This window comes from Globicephala melas, chromosome 3, assembly GCF_963455315.2.
Source record: "Globicephala melas chromosome 3, mGloMel1.2, whole genome shotgun sequence".
In the NCBI taxonomy this organism is placed as follows: domain Eukaryota; kingdom Metazoa; phylum Chordata; class Mammalia; order Artiodactyla; family Delphinidae; genus Globicephala; species Globicephala melas.
In genome coordinates this window covers 123,561,566-123,579,784 of record NC_083316.1, presented here as the reverse complement: position 1 = coordinate 123,579,784, position 18,219 = coordinate 123,561,566, and the positions used below count along the sequence as shown (strand labels likewise).

Genomic DNA, 18,219 nt, shown 5'->3' with positions numbered 1-18,219 from the left:
TAAATTTAAAATAATTTGGGATCTGAGAAAATTGAAGAATTGTGCTTTGGGAGAACATGAATGACTATTTTGTTCTTGATTTCAAGTATAACACACTTGAAATCCAATTAGCAACACAGTGTACACAGTGTACTTCCTGACTGTGAGGCTCTCAGATCCACATAATCAGGAAAGGTCATAGAATATCCTTCCTTTGAAAATACTTAAGTATCAAACCCAAAGTTGCCAAAATTTACAAAACATAATCTTATTTTAAATAGAAATATGTAATGCCTCAGGGGAAAAACAACTCTGTCTTTGGGGGAAAAAAAAACCCAAAACCCTACGGGGAGATATGTACCAACTCAAGATCTGAAAAGTCGTTAATCTATTTTCCAGGACCGGGAAAAGCTCATTCGTAGGAGAAAGCATAGAAGAAGTTCCAAGCCAATTAAGGTAATGAGAAAACTAGGTTATCAGGCTTTTGCCACACACAGAGCCAGAGAAGTGAGGCTTGCCAAGGAATCTTCCTGCAAAGATGTGATAAATCACATGTTCCTGAATTGCAGCAAACCCTGGGGTTTATCTGCCGGAAGAAAACCTCTTCTCTTGACAGTTCTCAGAAGTCCAAAAATGATTGCGTTGTGGATCTTAACCTGAAAGGGTTTGCTTTAATATGAGTTCCTCTTAGTGAAGAAGCCACTAGGTTTGACATAGAAAGGGTTATCTGACAAGCTGGAGAGTCACACACCAAGAACATGAAAGAGATACTTATTATTTGATGTCTCCCCTGAATAATATTAGCATCTGGTACCCATCCTATAATTGATTAATATATTTTCATTATTCACTTGGGCAATATTATTGATAATGATACTCTCAATACATGAATATCTGTATAGCCTCTTATAATCCACAAAGTTTTGTTATTTAATTTGTCAATGTGTTTGATTTTTGCTCTTAACAATTGCATCATTTGATTTGGATGTGGAATTAGATGATATGAGTTGATAATCCCTTCCCATAGATGCCTGGACTTTCAGAATTCCTTAATTATATTTTAAATACTGGACAGAGTAAATGACATAAAATCATCATGGTATAAAATGTAACATAAAAGAGGATACAGTGTTTTTATGAAGAGCCCAAATATTAATGAATCTTCCTCTGAAATATCAGAAGTGAAATAACGTAGGACAAACATTTATTGGAATTATTGTGTTCATGCCTAATATGTTTATTTCATCAAAGAAGCATTAAAGGATCTATGTCTTCTCTGTTCATTTGCATGTTTGCCAGTTGACAGTGCTTTAATAATATGTTGACTTTCCCCACTGTTTTATTGGTAAATATGTACTGTCCCTCCATTAGAGGCCTGTTTTGGACCCATTTATTGGCTACGATGAGGACTCCATGGATTCAGAAACATCATCCATGGCCTCATTTAGAACAGACCGAACGCCAGCTACTCCTGATGATGACTTGGATGAAGTAAGCTTTTTCACTTCTCTCTCCTTTTGTGATATTGTCACCACATCTTTCCTTGAAGGGGGAGAAAAACCATTTCAGTTTTTATCTGCTTTATGAACAGCACATAATCTCATAATAGTGACCAATTTTGAGACTGTGCTTGACTTTGTTACCTCTTAGAAATAGCTTCACCTATGTTATGTAGCCCTTGTAGAAACTTCTCTGAAGTTCAGCTCTGTAACTTGAAGACTTCTTTCAAAATAAAATTATTCTTCCAGATTCTTCATCCAGAGGAGGTGTGAACCAAAGAAGAAACTTAGAGGAACAGCTTTTAAATAAGTCTAAGACAGTGTTTAGCCAAGTTTCTTTGTTGGCCACCTTCAGCTGAACTATCTAGGGGGTTCAATTACCATGAAAGTTCCTGGACCACACAATTCCTGACTCAGGATCTTGAGGGTGGAACCCCCAAATCTGCATTTTTCACAGAACGCCTTGATGATTGTATTATGCTCTGAAGTTTGGGACCTAACGCTGTAAAACTATGTTTTTATAATTTATCTGGGGAAGAAGTTGTTAGATATAAATGTATTGAAAGGAACTGAAACTAAAACTCTGATTACCATCTCCTCAAATTTGGATCCAAAATCTGGGTGTACATTTTTCTCATTTGGATCCAAAATTGTCTGTAATCCAAGCCCAAATGGGTAATAATCAGAAAGGTATAAATAAGCAAATGCTTCTCTTATTAATGAATACTTAAATATTTCTGAAATGCGCATCTGGAATGTGTCATAGTATTTGTGCCCATACACATACTTTAAAATTAAGAATAAAATCACATAGAATCCAATAGCATACAAACCTTTATTTCTCTTTAAAAAATGGACAAATGCTAATATTTCACATTGAACACAGGACCTGAACATAATTATTTTTTGACTTTTTTTTAACCTCAAGAGTCTAGCAGCTGAAGAATCTGAGCTACGATTCCGACAATTAACAAAAGAGTACCAGGCTCTCCAAAGAGCCTATGCCCTCTTGCAGGAGCAGACTGGAGGCATCATTGATGCTGAAAGAGAAGCCAAGGTTAGTGTACATCTGGGAGAGTGCCCTGAATAGGCTTGCGACAGTCATAGCATAAAAGTATTGCAGACATAAAAGTACCAATAGGGTAGCTTTCTCTGTACCCTTCTCTCCACTGCAGTTTTGAACTGCTTTATCTTTTATGTCAACAAACCTTGGATCTAGAGACATTAGAACCAGCTTAGATCGATGCTTTTGTTCCTTTAAAGATAGTTGAGTACATAGTTCTTATTTTTGCTATTTGAAAACTTATATTTTCAAAGCTAAACAATGTTGAATTTTGGTAATCCATGTTTTTTAGTTTCTTGCTTAATAAAAAAAAACTTTTATCTTTCAAAAGCAATGGTTAGCCAGTTCTTTTTCTTAGTTAATAAGTGCACAGCATTACATTGACAGCTTACTGAGAATTGTCACTAACAATATCTCACTTAACCCTTGTGCCAGCCCCCTAAGGTGGGTATTTTATAAAAGAGGAATTTGAGGCTCAGAGAGGTTAATTGAATTGCCCCAGATCACACAGCTAATAAATGCTAAACTGGGATTCCAAGTCATATCATACTGGGTCAGTTGTTTTTTCCATTATGTTGCAACTGCCTCTCATAAGTCTGTTTTTTAAAAAAGCCACATACAGTACTAATACTTGACATTTATTGAGTCGTTGCTGTGTTTTAGGCATTGTATTGAGTACTTTATATGCATTATCTCATGTAATCCTAAAACAACTCTATGAGTTAGATGCTATTATTAACTCCTTTTTATAGGAGAGGAAATAGTAGCCTAGTAGAATTTAAATGTAGCTTAGTTAGGTTAAAACCAGGGTATGTAGCTTAGATGAAAGCTAGGATATGAACCTCGTCCTTCTGAGTTCAGTCATAACCACTATGCCATAACTTCCTTATAGGTTAGTTTACTTGGGGCAAGAAAGAGTGTGACCATCCAGTGATCTTATCCTACTTCCTAATTAGAAGACCTACAATGTACTAAGGAGTGTTGTAGGAACTACTGTTAGTTGGTTAGTGGGAAAGGATAGATATTATAGCTATATTTTTAAATGGTAGCATACATACATACATGCACATACACATACATAGAGAGCAAACATTAAAGAAAACCCACTGTGATTTGGAATAGACACGTAAGCAATCATTAGGAAGGGATGTGTGTGTGTGTGCTTTCATGTCTGTGCCCTAATACTGTAAGAGTTGTGGATTCCTTTATCAGTATTTACTACCCATTCTTAGCAGTGTAGGATTGGTCAATTGAAATAATAGCATATGCCTTGTTTTTTGGAGAGGTGACGACATAGAACCCAGTTCTCTTTCTCTAGTCTCACTCTCCCATCAAAATACAGGTTTAGCATTGTTTATGGCCATTAAAGTAAGACAACTTAACTATTCTGAGCAAAATAGCCTAAAACAAATCAAGATGTTGGGAAAAGAGTAGTAGAGTAAATTCAAAGAAAGTAGAAATGCAAAAATAGTATAGATGAAAAAGTATCAGTGAAAACAGAAGACCTAATCACTTCAAGACAAGGACAAAAAATAGGTTATACTCAACACCCATTCAAAGTTAAAATAATTCTTTTTTTTTTTTTTTCCGGCTGCGTTGGGTCTTCGTTGTGGTTCACGGGCTTCTCATTGTGGTGGCTTCTAGTTGCAGAGCACGGGCTCTAGGCACACGGGCTTCAGTAGTTGTGACACACAGGCTTAGTTGCTCCGAGGCATGTGGGATCTTCCCGGACCAGGGATCGAACTCGTGTCACCTGCATTGGCAGGTGGATTCTTAACCACTGCGCCAACAAAGTTAAATTAATTCTTAGCAAACGAAGCTTGGAATTTTTTAACCTGATAAAGAAGCTAACACTAAATATAACACTTAACAGTCCAAAGAAATATTCTCCTCACAGCGAATAATAAGAAAAGAATACTTATCATCACTGATTTTGTTCAACTTTGTTGAACCTATCCAGATCATAAGACAAGGAAAAAAAATATGTGTATGACCAGAAAACAAAAAAAGCTATTTTTCACAAAAAGTAGGATCATATTAAGAGAGAATACAAGTGAATCTAAAAAATTACTAGACTAAATGAAGTAAGGTTGTTCCGTACAAATCAGTGTCCCAAACTGCTGATGTGCGCACACGTGCGTGCACACACACACAAAACACATGATAGATACATAGATACATACCTACATACATAGATTTGGATTTAGATTTAAATATAGGGCACAAAGTTGGCTTCAAAAGAACAGAAGGATTTTGGGGAAGCAAAATGGGAGAAGGCTTTCCAGAAGGGGAAGTCGTTCAAATAAAGAGAGAAGCGGAGAGGTACAAAGCATATTTAGGAAACAAGGAGATCACCAGCAGGTAAGGGATGGACCCTGCATTGATAGTGGTGGGAAAAGATTGGAAATATAAGAGAAGTTCTCGAATCCTAAGCTGAACAGTTTGAATTTTAACCTGATGGTAAAGGGAGCCACTGAAAATTGTACACAGAGAATTTAGGTTGTAAAAATAGATAGAAAATATTCTTTGGTGATAGAAAATTCTTTTTTTTTTTTCTCAATTGTTGAGTTCTAATCAAGGAACACGAGGGGAAGAAAAATGTTGAGTTGCCATTTTACGTACTGAGTTCTGGAATTTTAATTTCACTAGGCTCAAGAGCAACTCCAGGCAGAGGTGCTAAGGTATAAAGCCAAAATTGAAGATCTGGAAGCGACTCTGGCTCAGAAAGGGCAGGTAGGCATTTGGTTGCTCCCATTTCTGCAGATGCAGACAATTCAAACTGACCTTCCTCTAGATCACCCTGTGCATGGGCCCATCCGGGACACGGCTTGGCTCTCCACAGTGACCTTTCTCAAACTGTGTCAGAATGTTCAACTCTCTGTTTCTGTCCCTGGTGTTTGGTTGGCCAGAGTGTGAACCCAGCTACAACAGTGAATGAGGCTGGTCAAGAGAGAGAATGCCAGAGGAAGAGGAGCCCTGTACACATAGCCTAGAGTGGTCATGAGCTGCTAAGACCAAGACCCACCCCTCAAGCTGCATTCTTTGCCTCTATGCTACATTTATGGTTCTGCATTTTAATGTTTTCCATCCATATGTATCTAGCCTGTGTGCATTCTGACCCTTTTCACTTTTTGCCTGTGTGGTCACTTCTGAGTCCCCAGAAGGCTGGTCCTGGATTATTCAGACTTAAAAAGATAGGGATAGTGAGTGACAATAAAAAGGGGGTTCAATTTTCCCGGCAACTTTGGCCCCAGTGTCTTGGAATAAGGAGCAGGCCGGGGTGGATGTCATTTACCAGTCGTTGGCAGGCAAACAATCCGGGTGGAGAGAAGACGGCTCTGGCAAAGTGGTTTGACGACACATGCTCTTTCATGCCACTCTGAAATGCTGACTGCGCGATATTCTTTGTCAAACAGGATTCACACTGGGTAGAAGATAAACAACTTTTCATTAAGAGAAACCAGGAGCTTTTAGAAAAGGTATGTGGGGCACAACACCCTAGTGGGGCAGAGGAGAGAATGATGAGAGATCCAGGAGCAGCAGGGGGTCCTCTCAGGAGTGGCACAGGGGCTAGGGGACGGGGAGGCTTTTCTGGCGCTGTGCTCCCCTCTGCTGAGTGCCCAACTGCATCTCTGTCACTGCCATCACCATCAGTTGAGTGGCACGTGGTGTGCATGGCTCTGCGCTGGGCGTTGTGCCGACTTGAAAGGATGTGATCCCTGAAACCTATTGATTTGTTACCCATATATATATACTGTATATGTACTGTACGTATATATATATTTACACACCCACACATGCACACATCCTATGTGGTTGTCCATCTACAATAGCACCCTTTGAATAGGACCTGTTATTTTGTGCAAGGACATGCTGCAACCTAGCATAGAGTGTGTTCTTACTGTTAATTTTTTGCTAATGTTCGCTGCTTGTTTGTTTATTTTTTATGAAAGAACATTTCAAAAGATACATCCAGATCACAAAAGAGCATTTCCAGGAGGTTGGAACAAATCAAGATGCAAAGGCTTGGTTTCGGCCCAATAGATAAAATTAATTTGGGTTAGCTGAACACAGACTTTTGATTAGGGGCAGTGAAATACATCAGAGATCATTTTAAGTTCAAACGTGGCTTTTCCTTTGGTATTTCCCTTTGATGATGTGAAACGATTACAAAATAATCTCATATTATTCTTGACAGAAAAAGAATTTGAAAGCCCATTTGAAAAAGGGAAATAATTCTGTAGGGTGATGTAGAGTTATATAGAAATTATTTTAGGATTGTTTCTGCCAATATTCACTAGCCTTGACAAGTAATAAAAGTTAACTGCAACACCCTGGTAAGCATGAAAAGGTAAAGAAGACGCTTGTCCTCCCCTCCCTCTGGTCCTGTCTCACTTTCTACATGATGAGAGACAGAGCTGATGTATAGAAGTGGGGTGGGTGTTCCAGGATTGAGGACTGGTACTCTCAGAAAGGTTGCGGGTCCCTATAAAGAAACTTTATGGACATTAGCCCTGGTCTATGAATTGTAGCCACCTGTGAACCACTAATATTATGGCTAGTGCTAACCACCAGAGCCAGGCATCTCCCCAAATATCCCATCTCTGATGTCAATCCAAGATTCTAGGAAATAGTCAACTTCTAAAAACTTTCAAAAGTTTACTAGACCACAAAAATCTAGTGGAAAAAACTTGAGTTAGCTACATAAATTAATGTTACATAGTATCTCACTTTCTCCCATCTTTATTTTCTATAATTTTTCTATATCAGGAGACTATGAGAAAAAGAAGATTTTAGTAGTCTCTGAGATACCCAGTAATAAGTGTTATTATATTTATTTATCATCTAAAAAATAACTCCCATTATGTCTTCTTTCTGATTTTCTTTGGTCTTGATTTCTTTGGGCTAAAAGGGGAATTTTTTGAGCTCAGGCTTCTAAGAGTAAAAGAAAACCAAAGTGACAATAAAGCTAAACATTCTACTTCAAGTGTTTATCCTTGAGAAAGTAAGATTCACCCTACATTAAAAAGCCCCTGATTTTTTATTTCTAAATTCAAGATTTTAAACAGTTACTGTACAGAAGGCCCACCCACACAGCTAATATCGAAGGCAGCCCCAAACCTATTGCAAATCATGAAAATGTTCTGATCCCTTGTGGACATGGGCACTGTGTACAGGGCAAGGCAGGTTTGTACACAACTAACTTAATTCCATGCTTCATCAGGTTACACTAGATGTCCTACAGGAAAGCCCTATGGGAAAACAGAAGGGAGAGTTGTCACTTTGGATTAAGGAGCCAGGGGAAGGCTCTTATGGTAGGAGCCATCAAGGAAGTATAGGATTTCCTCATGTAGAAAAGGGAGTGGGGGAGCCCTTTTCAGGCAGAGGTGAGCACAGACAGAGCTCTTGGAGTAACCAGAACATAGGGTAGATCTGGGTTTCTAGATTCAAGTGTATGTGATCACATGTGAGTGTGTGTGTGTGTGTGTGTGTGTGTGTGTGTGTGTGTGTGTAGACATGACAGTGATAACACCTAAATCTGGTGAGCAGATTATTAAGGTTTTTGAATTCCATTGAGGACTTCAGCTTTATTTTGCATGTAACTGGAATTCAACAAATTTTTGTGTAGGATCAGAGCTCTTTTAAAAAAATATTTCTTCAACAACTTGTAACTCCAGAAATAAGAGGTGTCAGTCTCCATTATTTGCACCATTAAATCTAGTTCTTGGACACTGTCCCAGACAGCAAGGGACAGATTCACTATTCATAGGGTCCCTAGACTTTATCTCAATGAATGGAGGCATCCTCCAGTATTTTCTTGTATGACCCGAAAAACTCAACCAAAGGATAACTAGAGGGAAAACCAAAGATTTAGTTTATTCACATCTACTTGGGACTGTTTTTCATGGTCTAGACAATTTATTTACCCTGTAAATGAATGCTGTCCATGCTTGCTTTGCAAAGTTGTAGATGCTTTTCGCAATGTCCACCTAACTTGAGGATTTACTTTATCAGATAGAAAAACAAGAGGCAGAAAATCACCGGCTCCAACAGGAACTGCAGGATGCCAGAGACCAGAATGAGCTGCTGGAGTTTCGAAATCTAGAGCTAGAAGTAAGGAAATGATGATAATGATAATAAAAATATTAACATGCACTGAACCCGTTCTTTGTGTGAGGTACTAGCTTAAGCATTTCAGATACATACTCTCATTGGACCTCACAACCACAACCAAGATTTGATAGATGAGGCAACTGAGGTTAAATAACTTGCCCAAGTCCTGTGACTCCTACGTGGTGAAGCACTGATGCAACTCAGAATTGTCTGTTCAGATACTGTACTTTACAACACTGTTGCCTTTATGAACAAGGCTAATGAATAATTTTAAAATAATTTGAATAATATATTTCAAACTTTATCAATATTTCATTGCTTTTAAATAATCATTTCCATCCTTCATTGAATTCTGACTCAGGAAAATATTACTTCAAGAATTATATTTTAAAATGTACTATATACACAAATATTTTATTGGTAGACCCTTGAATCTGTAAGTAAACTTTTTATTCTGTAATGCATTATGCAAAAGGCTAAGAAGCAAGGTAATTTGTTTTAGGAAATACTTTGTTTAACTTGACAAAGTTTCAGAGTCTTTGTTTTTAAGTAAAACATATCAATCAAATCAGATTTGATTGCATCATGCAGAATCCGGCATAGGGTCTGGTTGAATGTGCATGATATGTAAAGGATAAGAAAATTTCCCATTTGATTTCTTTGTTATTTCGCCAACAACTTCTTCTTGAGGTTATTTTACATTAGGTTTGGATAAAGTTAGTAGTTGGTATGCTTCAGTGAAGAAGAGTTAAGTCATCTTTGGTAGCCCACAAATCTTACTAACAAAGCTTGAGTGGATTGAATATGCAGAAGACCATGAGCTGCCATAAAACTTCATGGTCAGAAGAACATTCTTTGTGATACCTGAAAGCTCTAAATATTCATGTAGTTTAAAATGGAACTCCACTTCCCACATTTCCTTGATCCAAAAATTTGCAAAACTGGCCGCGGAGTGGCTGGGCCTGTGAGCCATGGCTACTGGGCCTGCGCGTCCGGAGCCTGTGCTCCGCGGTGGGAGAGGACACAGCAGTGAGAGGCCCGCATATAGCAAAAAAAAAAAAAAAAATTTGCAAAACTGTATGACACCATGTTAAATTCTTCTCGCACATCTCTTACTTGACTTATCAGTTTTTTCCATTAAATTCAAGCATGAAGATCTTGAGTTCGATTTTTTTTTTTTTTTTTTTTTGCCAAATGGCATATTGATAAGCTGCTGAAATAGCATAGAGGCCACAGACAACGGGTTTAGTGATTAATCAGTTGTTGCTTTTTTTTTTTAATTCCCACATATTCTTCACTGTATTTCAAGGAAAGAGAGAGACGATCCCCTCCATTTAATCTGCAAATTCACCCATTCTCAGATGGTGTGAGTGCTCTACAGATCTACTGTATGAAAGAAGGTGTCAAGGTAGGCAGATGTTTCCCTGTGTATGTTGTAGACAGTAGAAAAACTGGGAATTGGAAAAGGGGAGGTTGTTTGTGACTGTTTTGTCTTTCGGTCACTGGTTGTCATTTTGATACAAACTATGTAGGAACTGAAAATAGTCACATCTATGGGAAAATCGACAGAACATACACAAAATAAATGTGTGACAGATGTATGAATGGTAACAGCAAAAAAAACACAAAAAACTAGGAAGCCATGATTATTTAGAACAGTAACGTAAAGAGTGATACAGAATCAAAATATTAAGATAATTACCCTTGATTATCTGGAAGAAATATTAAATAAATTCAATATTTTAAGAAACATATCTCAAGGATGCCAGATAAAAAGGTATTTGTTGAGTCCCTTTGTTGTGCTGTTCTAATTGCTATGGAATTCATCATCTTGGAATTTCAGTATTAGAAGAAACCTTGAAATCATCTTGCCCACCATTTCTTTTGATATGGGTGTTTTAGGGAGGATTTCACTTTTGGAAGGCCTTGGGGATTATAACATGTTGCTCACTTAGACAAAATATAATTTCATCTTTAGTGATATTGGAATACATTTTAAATATTAAGGTCGAGTGGAGGTGGCTCCATCTCCTGGAAAATATATTGTCCCTCAATGTAACAGAATCACATAGTGACTGACTATTCCAGAGGTAAGGCTAGGAAGCCTCCCGCTCTTTCTGGTCTCTCCTTACCTTCTGCATGGCCCTTCCTGTTCCCACTCTGAGCCGCCAAATATACCTGCTTTAGTTGCCTTCTCTCTACCTCTGAGATTGAGCTAGACTTCTGTATTTCTGGCAGTAGGGATCTGCTAAACTGTTATCTGAACCTGAGTAAAAGGATAACGTGGTACTAATGGGGGGGAAATTAGGTCAAAAATTGTGCTTCTTTGACTTCTGTCTTAAACCACTCTCATGTTGTTTAAACTTCTGGCCTTCCTGGGCTGCGTGAAAATTTGTGAACCAAAGCAATTTTTTGATTCAACTCTAATTCAATGAGAAGCACTTTACTTTGTCTTTTCCTTAGATGTTTTGTTTTTAGATAAATCACAAACAACCTAATCAGTGCATGTAGTTTATATACAAAGGAACTCTTTTAAATGGAGTTCAGCTGCTTCAAATTGACTCAGGGACTATAATAAAAATCAGCTGTTTTCCATAGGATGGAATTAATGCTAAACACCTAAAAAATAGAACTGCTCTGCAGTTTTCTATGTGGCAGTCAAAATCTCAACCAGGTCAGAATTCCATTAATTAGAATGAAATTGGTTGGTTATTTAAATTTCTTTCTTGTTACTTTTCTTAGTACTTGAAATCTACCACAGTTGAAACAATTTTCAACAATTATAAGAAAAAGAGTTACTGAGCAAATCCTGAGTCCTTAGTACATCCTAGATGCTTTCATGTACAATCTCTTTATCCTCAAATCAGCCTATGAAGAAAGTATTTATTTTGCAGTTGGCGAAATTGAAAATGCACTGTTAAGTAGTTTTCCCAGGTTCACACAGCTTCTATGAAGCAAAGTGGAAATGTAAAACCAGCTGTGCCTGATTGAAAACGAACCAAGGAAGAGCAGGTCTCAAAATGTCCTATCTAACTCAAGGTTCAGGCAGGCACTGATAGAATGGTAAGCCACGACTTGAATGAATCTCCTTGATTTTGCAGGATGTGAACATCCCTGATCTCATAAAGCAGCTTGATATCTTGGGTGATAACGGGGTAAGTCATGAATTGTTTAAGTACAGTAAAGATATGCATTTGCCTAAAGAGAAGCAAGAAATACTTGCCAATGCATTACGTGTAAAACAGTAGCAAGTGAAGGGAACTAAGTATTTTGTAATAACCTATAAGGGAAAAGAATCTGAAAATGTAGCTATACACATACATATGCATGTATATATGTAGTTATACATATATATGTGTATAACTAAAGCACTGTGCTGTACACCTGAAACTAACACAACATTGTAAATCAACTATACTTCAATTAAATAAATAAATAGAAAAAAACAAAAAAATAATAGCAAGTGAGACAGCAGGTTCACTTAAGCATGCGGCTTCTGGAAAAGAATCAGCAATCTATCAAACCACTCAGCTAAGGGATTGTAAGGATCTCTGGAAGGTAGTGGCAGAAGTGGGAACTGGTAAGGTGCTTTTCATGCGCAGGTTTCAGGTTTGAATGCCAATGGAGTGTGCGCTGATTAAAGCTAATTACCTTCTGACTGTTGCTGGGAGGCATGGGGGTGAAATTAATCAGTCATGCAGTTGCAGATGCTGCTAAACAGTAGGGTTGGTGGCAGCCCCATAAAAATGCGCTAGGAAACTATAATCCCTTTTCTTTCTAAAAACACCTTCCAGACAGGGTCAAGCCATATTAATTCAGTGGGAGGACCATTCATTGAGATACTAGATGAATGATGTATGTAGGTTGAAATAGTCACACTATTTTTTTTCCCTTGAAAAATTACCAAAGGAGAGAACAAAATCGATTAAATCACATCAAACTGCTGTGAAGAGATTACTCTTTATTTCATTTCTTTAATATCTTTATCGGAGTACAATTGCTTTACAATGGTGTGTTAGTTTCTGCTGTATAACAAAGTGAATCAGCTATACATATACATATATCCCCATATCTCCTCCCTCTTGCGTCTCCCTCCCACCCTCCCTATCCCACCCCTCTAGGTGGTCACAAAGCACTGAGCTGATCTCCCTGTGCTGTGTGGCTGCTTCCCACTATCTTTATTTCATTTTGGTTTCTGCTTTTCTTATGACTATTCATGCAGTATGCTTACAGTGAAACAAAATCAAGTCAGCACTAGAGATATAAAACCATCACATTTAATGTACTTTTTACAGCTTTTGAATGAACTCTTTGTTAGGAATTATTACTAAATAGAATAGGCCGTTTGTGAATGTTCTATGCATGCGTATGTGGCAGGCAAGTTAGGCAGTATCTTCTGATAGTATAAATGTCAAAAAGTGTTTTCAGCTTATTTTCTTTCTCCCCACCCCTTCAACCCCCGCCACAGAATTTAAGAAATGAAGAGCAAGTGGCTATAATTCAGGCCAGCACTGTGCTGTCCCTGGCAGAAAAGGTAATAAATCGTACTAACATTCAGATCATCTCAGTGTCTGGCTTAACACTTGGGGTTGAAGGACAATCTCTTTGCACATGATTTTGCATTATTGAATACCTAATAAATATTTTATTCTTCAGGGTGATATAACCCAGATAGAATGAGAACACACAAAAGAAGAGTCTACACACTGATTTAGGGTGGGTGGATAATTCTTGCTTTGAAGTCTCTTAAAAATATAATTCTGTAAAAATGCAAAACCTGGATTACATTACTTAAGCCATCCTTACCAAGCTGGGAAACCAATAAAGAAGGGTTTTGTTAAGTGGTAAATTGGAGCATGGCTCTGTCTGTGGGCTTTTCCTTGGGTGTATACCTACCAGTTATTCCAACTGATTCTGTAACTTGTGGTGGCTCCCTGCACCTTCATTTAGGAAGCCCAACCTGGGGACTGTCAGAAGAGCAACACTGCGCGTTCTCTCACCCCCTTGTGTCTAAACCTGGTAAATGCAAGAGAGAGAAAAAAGGAAAGAGCCAAGTGAAGAAACCTGGTAACTGGCTGTATTCAGGGCACCTTGAGAATCAGCACATAGTTGACAGTCACGTGTACATGGCTGGGTAAAGTAAGAACTTATGTACTATAAGTTCCTTGAGATGCTTTCTTAATTTCTAAATGCATAAAAAAGCATGTTGTAAATTAAATGAAACCATGAGCAAGCATTCACCTTGCTCCAGTCTGAAATGAGGGAATTCTACTGGTCAAATGACCCAGTTAAGTTACTCAAACAAAACAATGACATTTAAAAAAATGGCAGAGGGAGAGGGAAGAATTGCTATGAAATAAAAAGTTACTTAAGAAATATTGAAATGGTCCTTTTTTGCATCCTGTTTCAAGCAAACCAAGTGTGAAACCAAGGACATTTTGCTGACAACTGGGGAAATTTTAATATGGACCAGGTATCAGATGACAAAAGGGATTAATATTAATTTTGCAAAGTGTGGAAATGGCCTTGTGGTTATGTTATTTCTTAAAAGACCTTAAGTGTTAGGGACACATACTGAAGTATTTCATGTGAAATATCTGGGATTTGCTCTTTTGAAAACTTCCACCCTTCACAATTTAATAACAGACCTTATCACTTTCCCTTTCCTCTTGTGATCAAATTAATAGCACCACATTGTCCCTAACATAGGTCTAGAATCCAGAATTTGGCAAGAGGGCCCCCTTGGAACTGGCCCTTACCTATTTCTCCAGCACCCCACTTCCTTCCTTGGTCACCAACCAAGGTCCAGCCATGCACAGATCCTTTTGGGGCTCCAGTCTCCTCTCTCCTCTCTTCTCTCTCCTCTTGCTCTCTGTCTCTCTATCACTCTATCTCTGTCTCTGTCTCTGTCTACCTCTACATATTTTCATCCCTTGGTCCTTTACACTGTTCCTTTTGTCTAGATTTTCTCTTCTTCCCTTTCTACCTTTGTCTGGCTAAATCTTAATCATTAGACCCTCCCATACATGGGGAAGCCTTCCTATTCACCCAAGCCCAGTTAGGTCTTCTCACTCTGTGTTCCCACAGTGACCTGTGCTTCTGCTACCATGGCTTTTAGCAACTGTAATACAACCACACTTTTTTTTTTTTTTTTCTGTAGTTCACTAGACTCTACGCTCCACGAGGGCAACTCTGGAATCTGTTTTTCACTCTTTGTTTTCCTAGTTTTTCACACCAGAACATCTCATCCAGTTGGAGTCATGAAGGACTATGATTCTTTATTGCAAGTGTTCCCTCAAGCTTCCTACTAAAAGCAGAAAGTACCCTACAGCACGTAGGAACTGTTCTAGTAAAGCTTTGACGTATTAGTTCGTGCCTCCACTTACCTCCTTTGCAAAACAGGTGTGAGGGGTTCGGATTAAACAATCAAGGGGTGATGCCTATGCGCTTAGCACTGTGATTGAAAGTGAGGAATCAGCTGAATAAGACACAAGCTTGTCCTTAAAATGCTCATGGTCTGTGCAATTGCCTTTTGTGCAAATCTTTGCAATTCATAAGCTAAAGTCACCGCTTCCCCCCATGTTCGGGATTCACAGATAAACATTTCTACCTCCAAGTAATTGTAAATATCATCTTGAACTTCCTGAGACCACACATTTGAATTATCTCTCTACCATCTGAGAGTGTGACCTTTAGCCAGAGGTTGAGCCTAGACAAATTTCCAACAAGGAAATCCTATTGTGACTTCGTATTAAAAATAATAAGAGCAGTGACCTTATGTGAGGACATGTTACGGGCCAGGGACTATGCTAAATACTGTCTGTGCACAATCTCATTGCTCCCCACAACCACCCTATATTCATCCACTATTTTCATTTTATCTGTGAGAAAACTGTGGCCTGGGCTATTCATTCCTCATCCTGCATCATCCATGTAGTCAGAGTCAGGAGCCAACATACAAATCTATAGCTAAAGCCCATGACCGGACTACTTCACTTCACGGTTCTCTTAAAAACATAGTGTGGGATTTCCTTGGTAGCACGGTGGTTAAGACTCCGCATTCCCAATGCAGGGGGCCAGGGTTCGATCCCTGGTCAGGGAACTAGATCCCACATGCATGCCGCAACTAAGGAGCCCACGAGCCACAAGTAAGAAGCCCGCCTGCTGCAACTAAGACCCAGCGCAACCAAATAAGTAAATATTAAAAAAAAAAAACATGGTACACAAGAGAATTTGTTTCTCAATGGTAAATGGCAGCAAGCAAGAGGAAGCATTTTAATAAAGCTTGATGGTACACAATTGCAATATGAGGGTGTTTACAAGAAACCCATGACTTTGGACTGAAATTTGTTTCATGAGGGAAGCCATGTGTACGTACAAGAGCTGAGAGATTAGCACCTCTCCAGTCTCCACGGCCTTTTTTCTTTCCCCATGTTCCTTACAGCCAAGGGGCTGTTGGATATGGTGGCCCCTTGTGAATACCAAGGCTTTAGTATACAGAAAAATGCTCAGTACACCACATAATTTATCACAAACAAACTAAGAAGAAATAGTTGGTAGTGAGGCAAATTTCTAACAGTGTGGAAGTACAAAAATGAATGTTAACCAAAAACAAGAATGTATTGGTTACCTAGTACGTGCAGTACACTGTCAGTAGGACCTTAGGTTTATTACATCCTTTAATCTTCACATTATTATTAATCCCATTTCACAGATAAGAAAGTTGAGGCTTAGAGAAACCAGGTAACATTTCAAGGCCACATAGCCATGAAAAGCTAGGATTGGGATTAGACCCAAGGTAGTCGGCCTCTAGGACCCACACACTTAATTATTTGCCCAATTGCCTCCCTGAGGGATAAGCTTATGGTTAACTTGATGGAGACCCATTATAACAATTTATTCTCTGAAACCATATATGTGGTAGGCTCACAGTATATTATTCAAAGTCTAAATTCATTCAGGGTATTGATCTGTGCTAATATCAACACCATCTAACAGAATGATATATTCTAAGTGTTAGGAAAGATAAGTTCTTTCTGTGTGATTTAAAATTTGTCTCCACTCAACAAAAATGATTCCTCAACATTTAGCTGTAATCAGTGTCATATACTGAAAAAAATGCCATTTCTCCAGATTCACCTGGCCTTCTTTCTTTCATCATGCTCCCTCCAATCATGGAGAATTAGACATACCTTCTGCTTGGAACTTACCCCTCCCCTTTGCTTAGTCATCTCTGACTCATTCCTTACACCCAGTGCAACTGTCATTTCCAATAAAGCCTCCCATGGTGTCCAATGAGGGCAAAACATGTGTTGGTCTTATTCACCATCACAGCCCTAGTACGTAGCACATTGCCTCACACATGGTAGATATCAATGAAGGCTTTCGTTGAATGAAGAATGAATGAATGAGTGGAAATTTATAAACTTGTTTCTGAGCTAAGAGTTAAAATGTACCAAGTTTTCACTCCAATTCTTAGTCTGCTTCCTGCGATATAAGGGGAAGAGACACTAAGCAGCTCAGGAGGCAGCACCATTTACACCATGTCAAGCAATCATGTCAAACACTTGTGTCTGGTTTACCCCTTAGTGGATCCAGCAAATTGAAGGAGCAGAGGCTGCCCTGCACCAGAAAATGATGGAATTGGAAAGTGACATGGTGAGTAAAAATGAGATGTCAGAAAACAAAAGAAAAATTGACAAGACAAATGGAAAACAACTGTTTTCTAGCAGTTTTATCTGGCACGGATGGAAGTTTGTAGCCTTGCCATTATTTTGTGTATAGACTGTGAAACAGAATGCCCAGAAGTACCCCACAATTTCAAGTTATAGCCTCCAGAAATATCATGTTGTAATTTTATAGTATTTCCAGAACTAATGCTGAAGAAAATCCAGTTAGGTGTTTTCTTTCTTAGGCTAAATAATTTTTCCACCAAATTGACAGAAATGATGGGTGTAACTTTGGTATTAAAAATCCCCAAGCCACCTCACTCCCATTAAGATGGCTACTATCAAAAAAACCCAACAAAAATCAGAAAATAACAAGTGATGATGAAGATGTGGAGAAACTGGAACCCTGTGCAGTGTTGGTGGGAATGTAAAATGGTGCAGCTGCTATGGAAAACCGTATGGTTAGTGGTTGCTCAAAAAATTCAAAATAGAATTTCCATATGATACAGCAACACCACTTCTGGGAGTACACCCAAAATAACTGAAAGCAGGCTCTTGAAGAGAGATTTGTACACCTGTGTTCAAAGAGATTTGTACACCTGTGTTCAAATTTTAAAATAAAATTTATTTTAAATTGTGGTAAAAAACCATACAGCATGCAATTTGCCATCCTAAATTATTTATTTATTTAGGACACACCAGGGTCCAAGTTCCCTGACCAGGGATCAAACCCATGCCCCCTGCAGTGAGAGCACAGAGTCCTAACCACTGGACCACCAGGGAAGTCCCCCATGACTCTTCTTAAAGCAGATGCCCACCCCCAACCCCCTGCCTCCACCACCCCTTCATAAGTCTTAGCGAGACAGGCAGATGGATAAATTGGTCTGTTAGTTGG

At 38.6% G+C, this 18,219-nt stretch overlaps 1 protein-coding gene across 2 annotated transcripts in view; it reads left to right on the top strand.

Moving 5' to 3' along the window:
* Positions 1 to 18,219, top strand: part of JAKMIP2 (janus kinase and microtubule interacting protein 2) — a 171,755-nt gene that overhangs the window by 124,893 nt on the left and 28,643 nt on the right. Inside the window, exons 8-17 of one of the 2 annotated variants that reach the window (XM_060296407.1) lie at positions 379 to 435; positions 1,351 to 1,470; positions 2,407 to 2,535; positions 5,191 to 5,274; positions 5,958 to 6,020; positions 8,557 to 8,655; positions 9,965 to 10,063; positions 11,757 to 11,810; positions 13,124 to 13,189; positions 17,245 to 17,313. In XM_060296407.1, coding sequence (XP_060152390.1) covers positions 379 to 435; positions 1,351 to 1,470; positions 2,407 to 2,535; positions 5,191 to 5,274; positions 5,958 to 6,020; positions 8,557 to 8,655; positions 9,965 to 10,063; positions 11,757 to 11,810; positions 13,124 to 13,189; positions 17,245 to 17,313 — 840 coding nt within the window. The remainder of the gene's footprint in view (positions 1 to 378; positions 436 to 1,350; positions 1,471 to 2,406; positions 2,536 to 5,190; positions 5,275 to 5,957; positions 6,021 to 8,556; positions 8,656 to 9,964; positions 10,064 to 11,756; positions 11,811 to 13,123; positions 13,190 to 17,244; positions 17,314 to 18,219) is intronic. The other variant, XM_060296408.1, reaches the window with a different exon arrangement.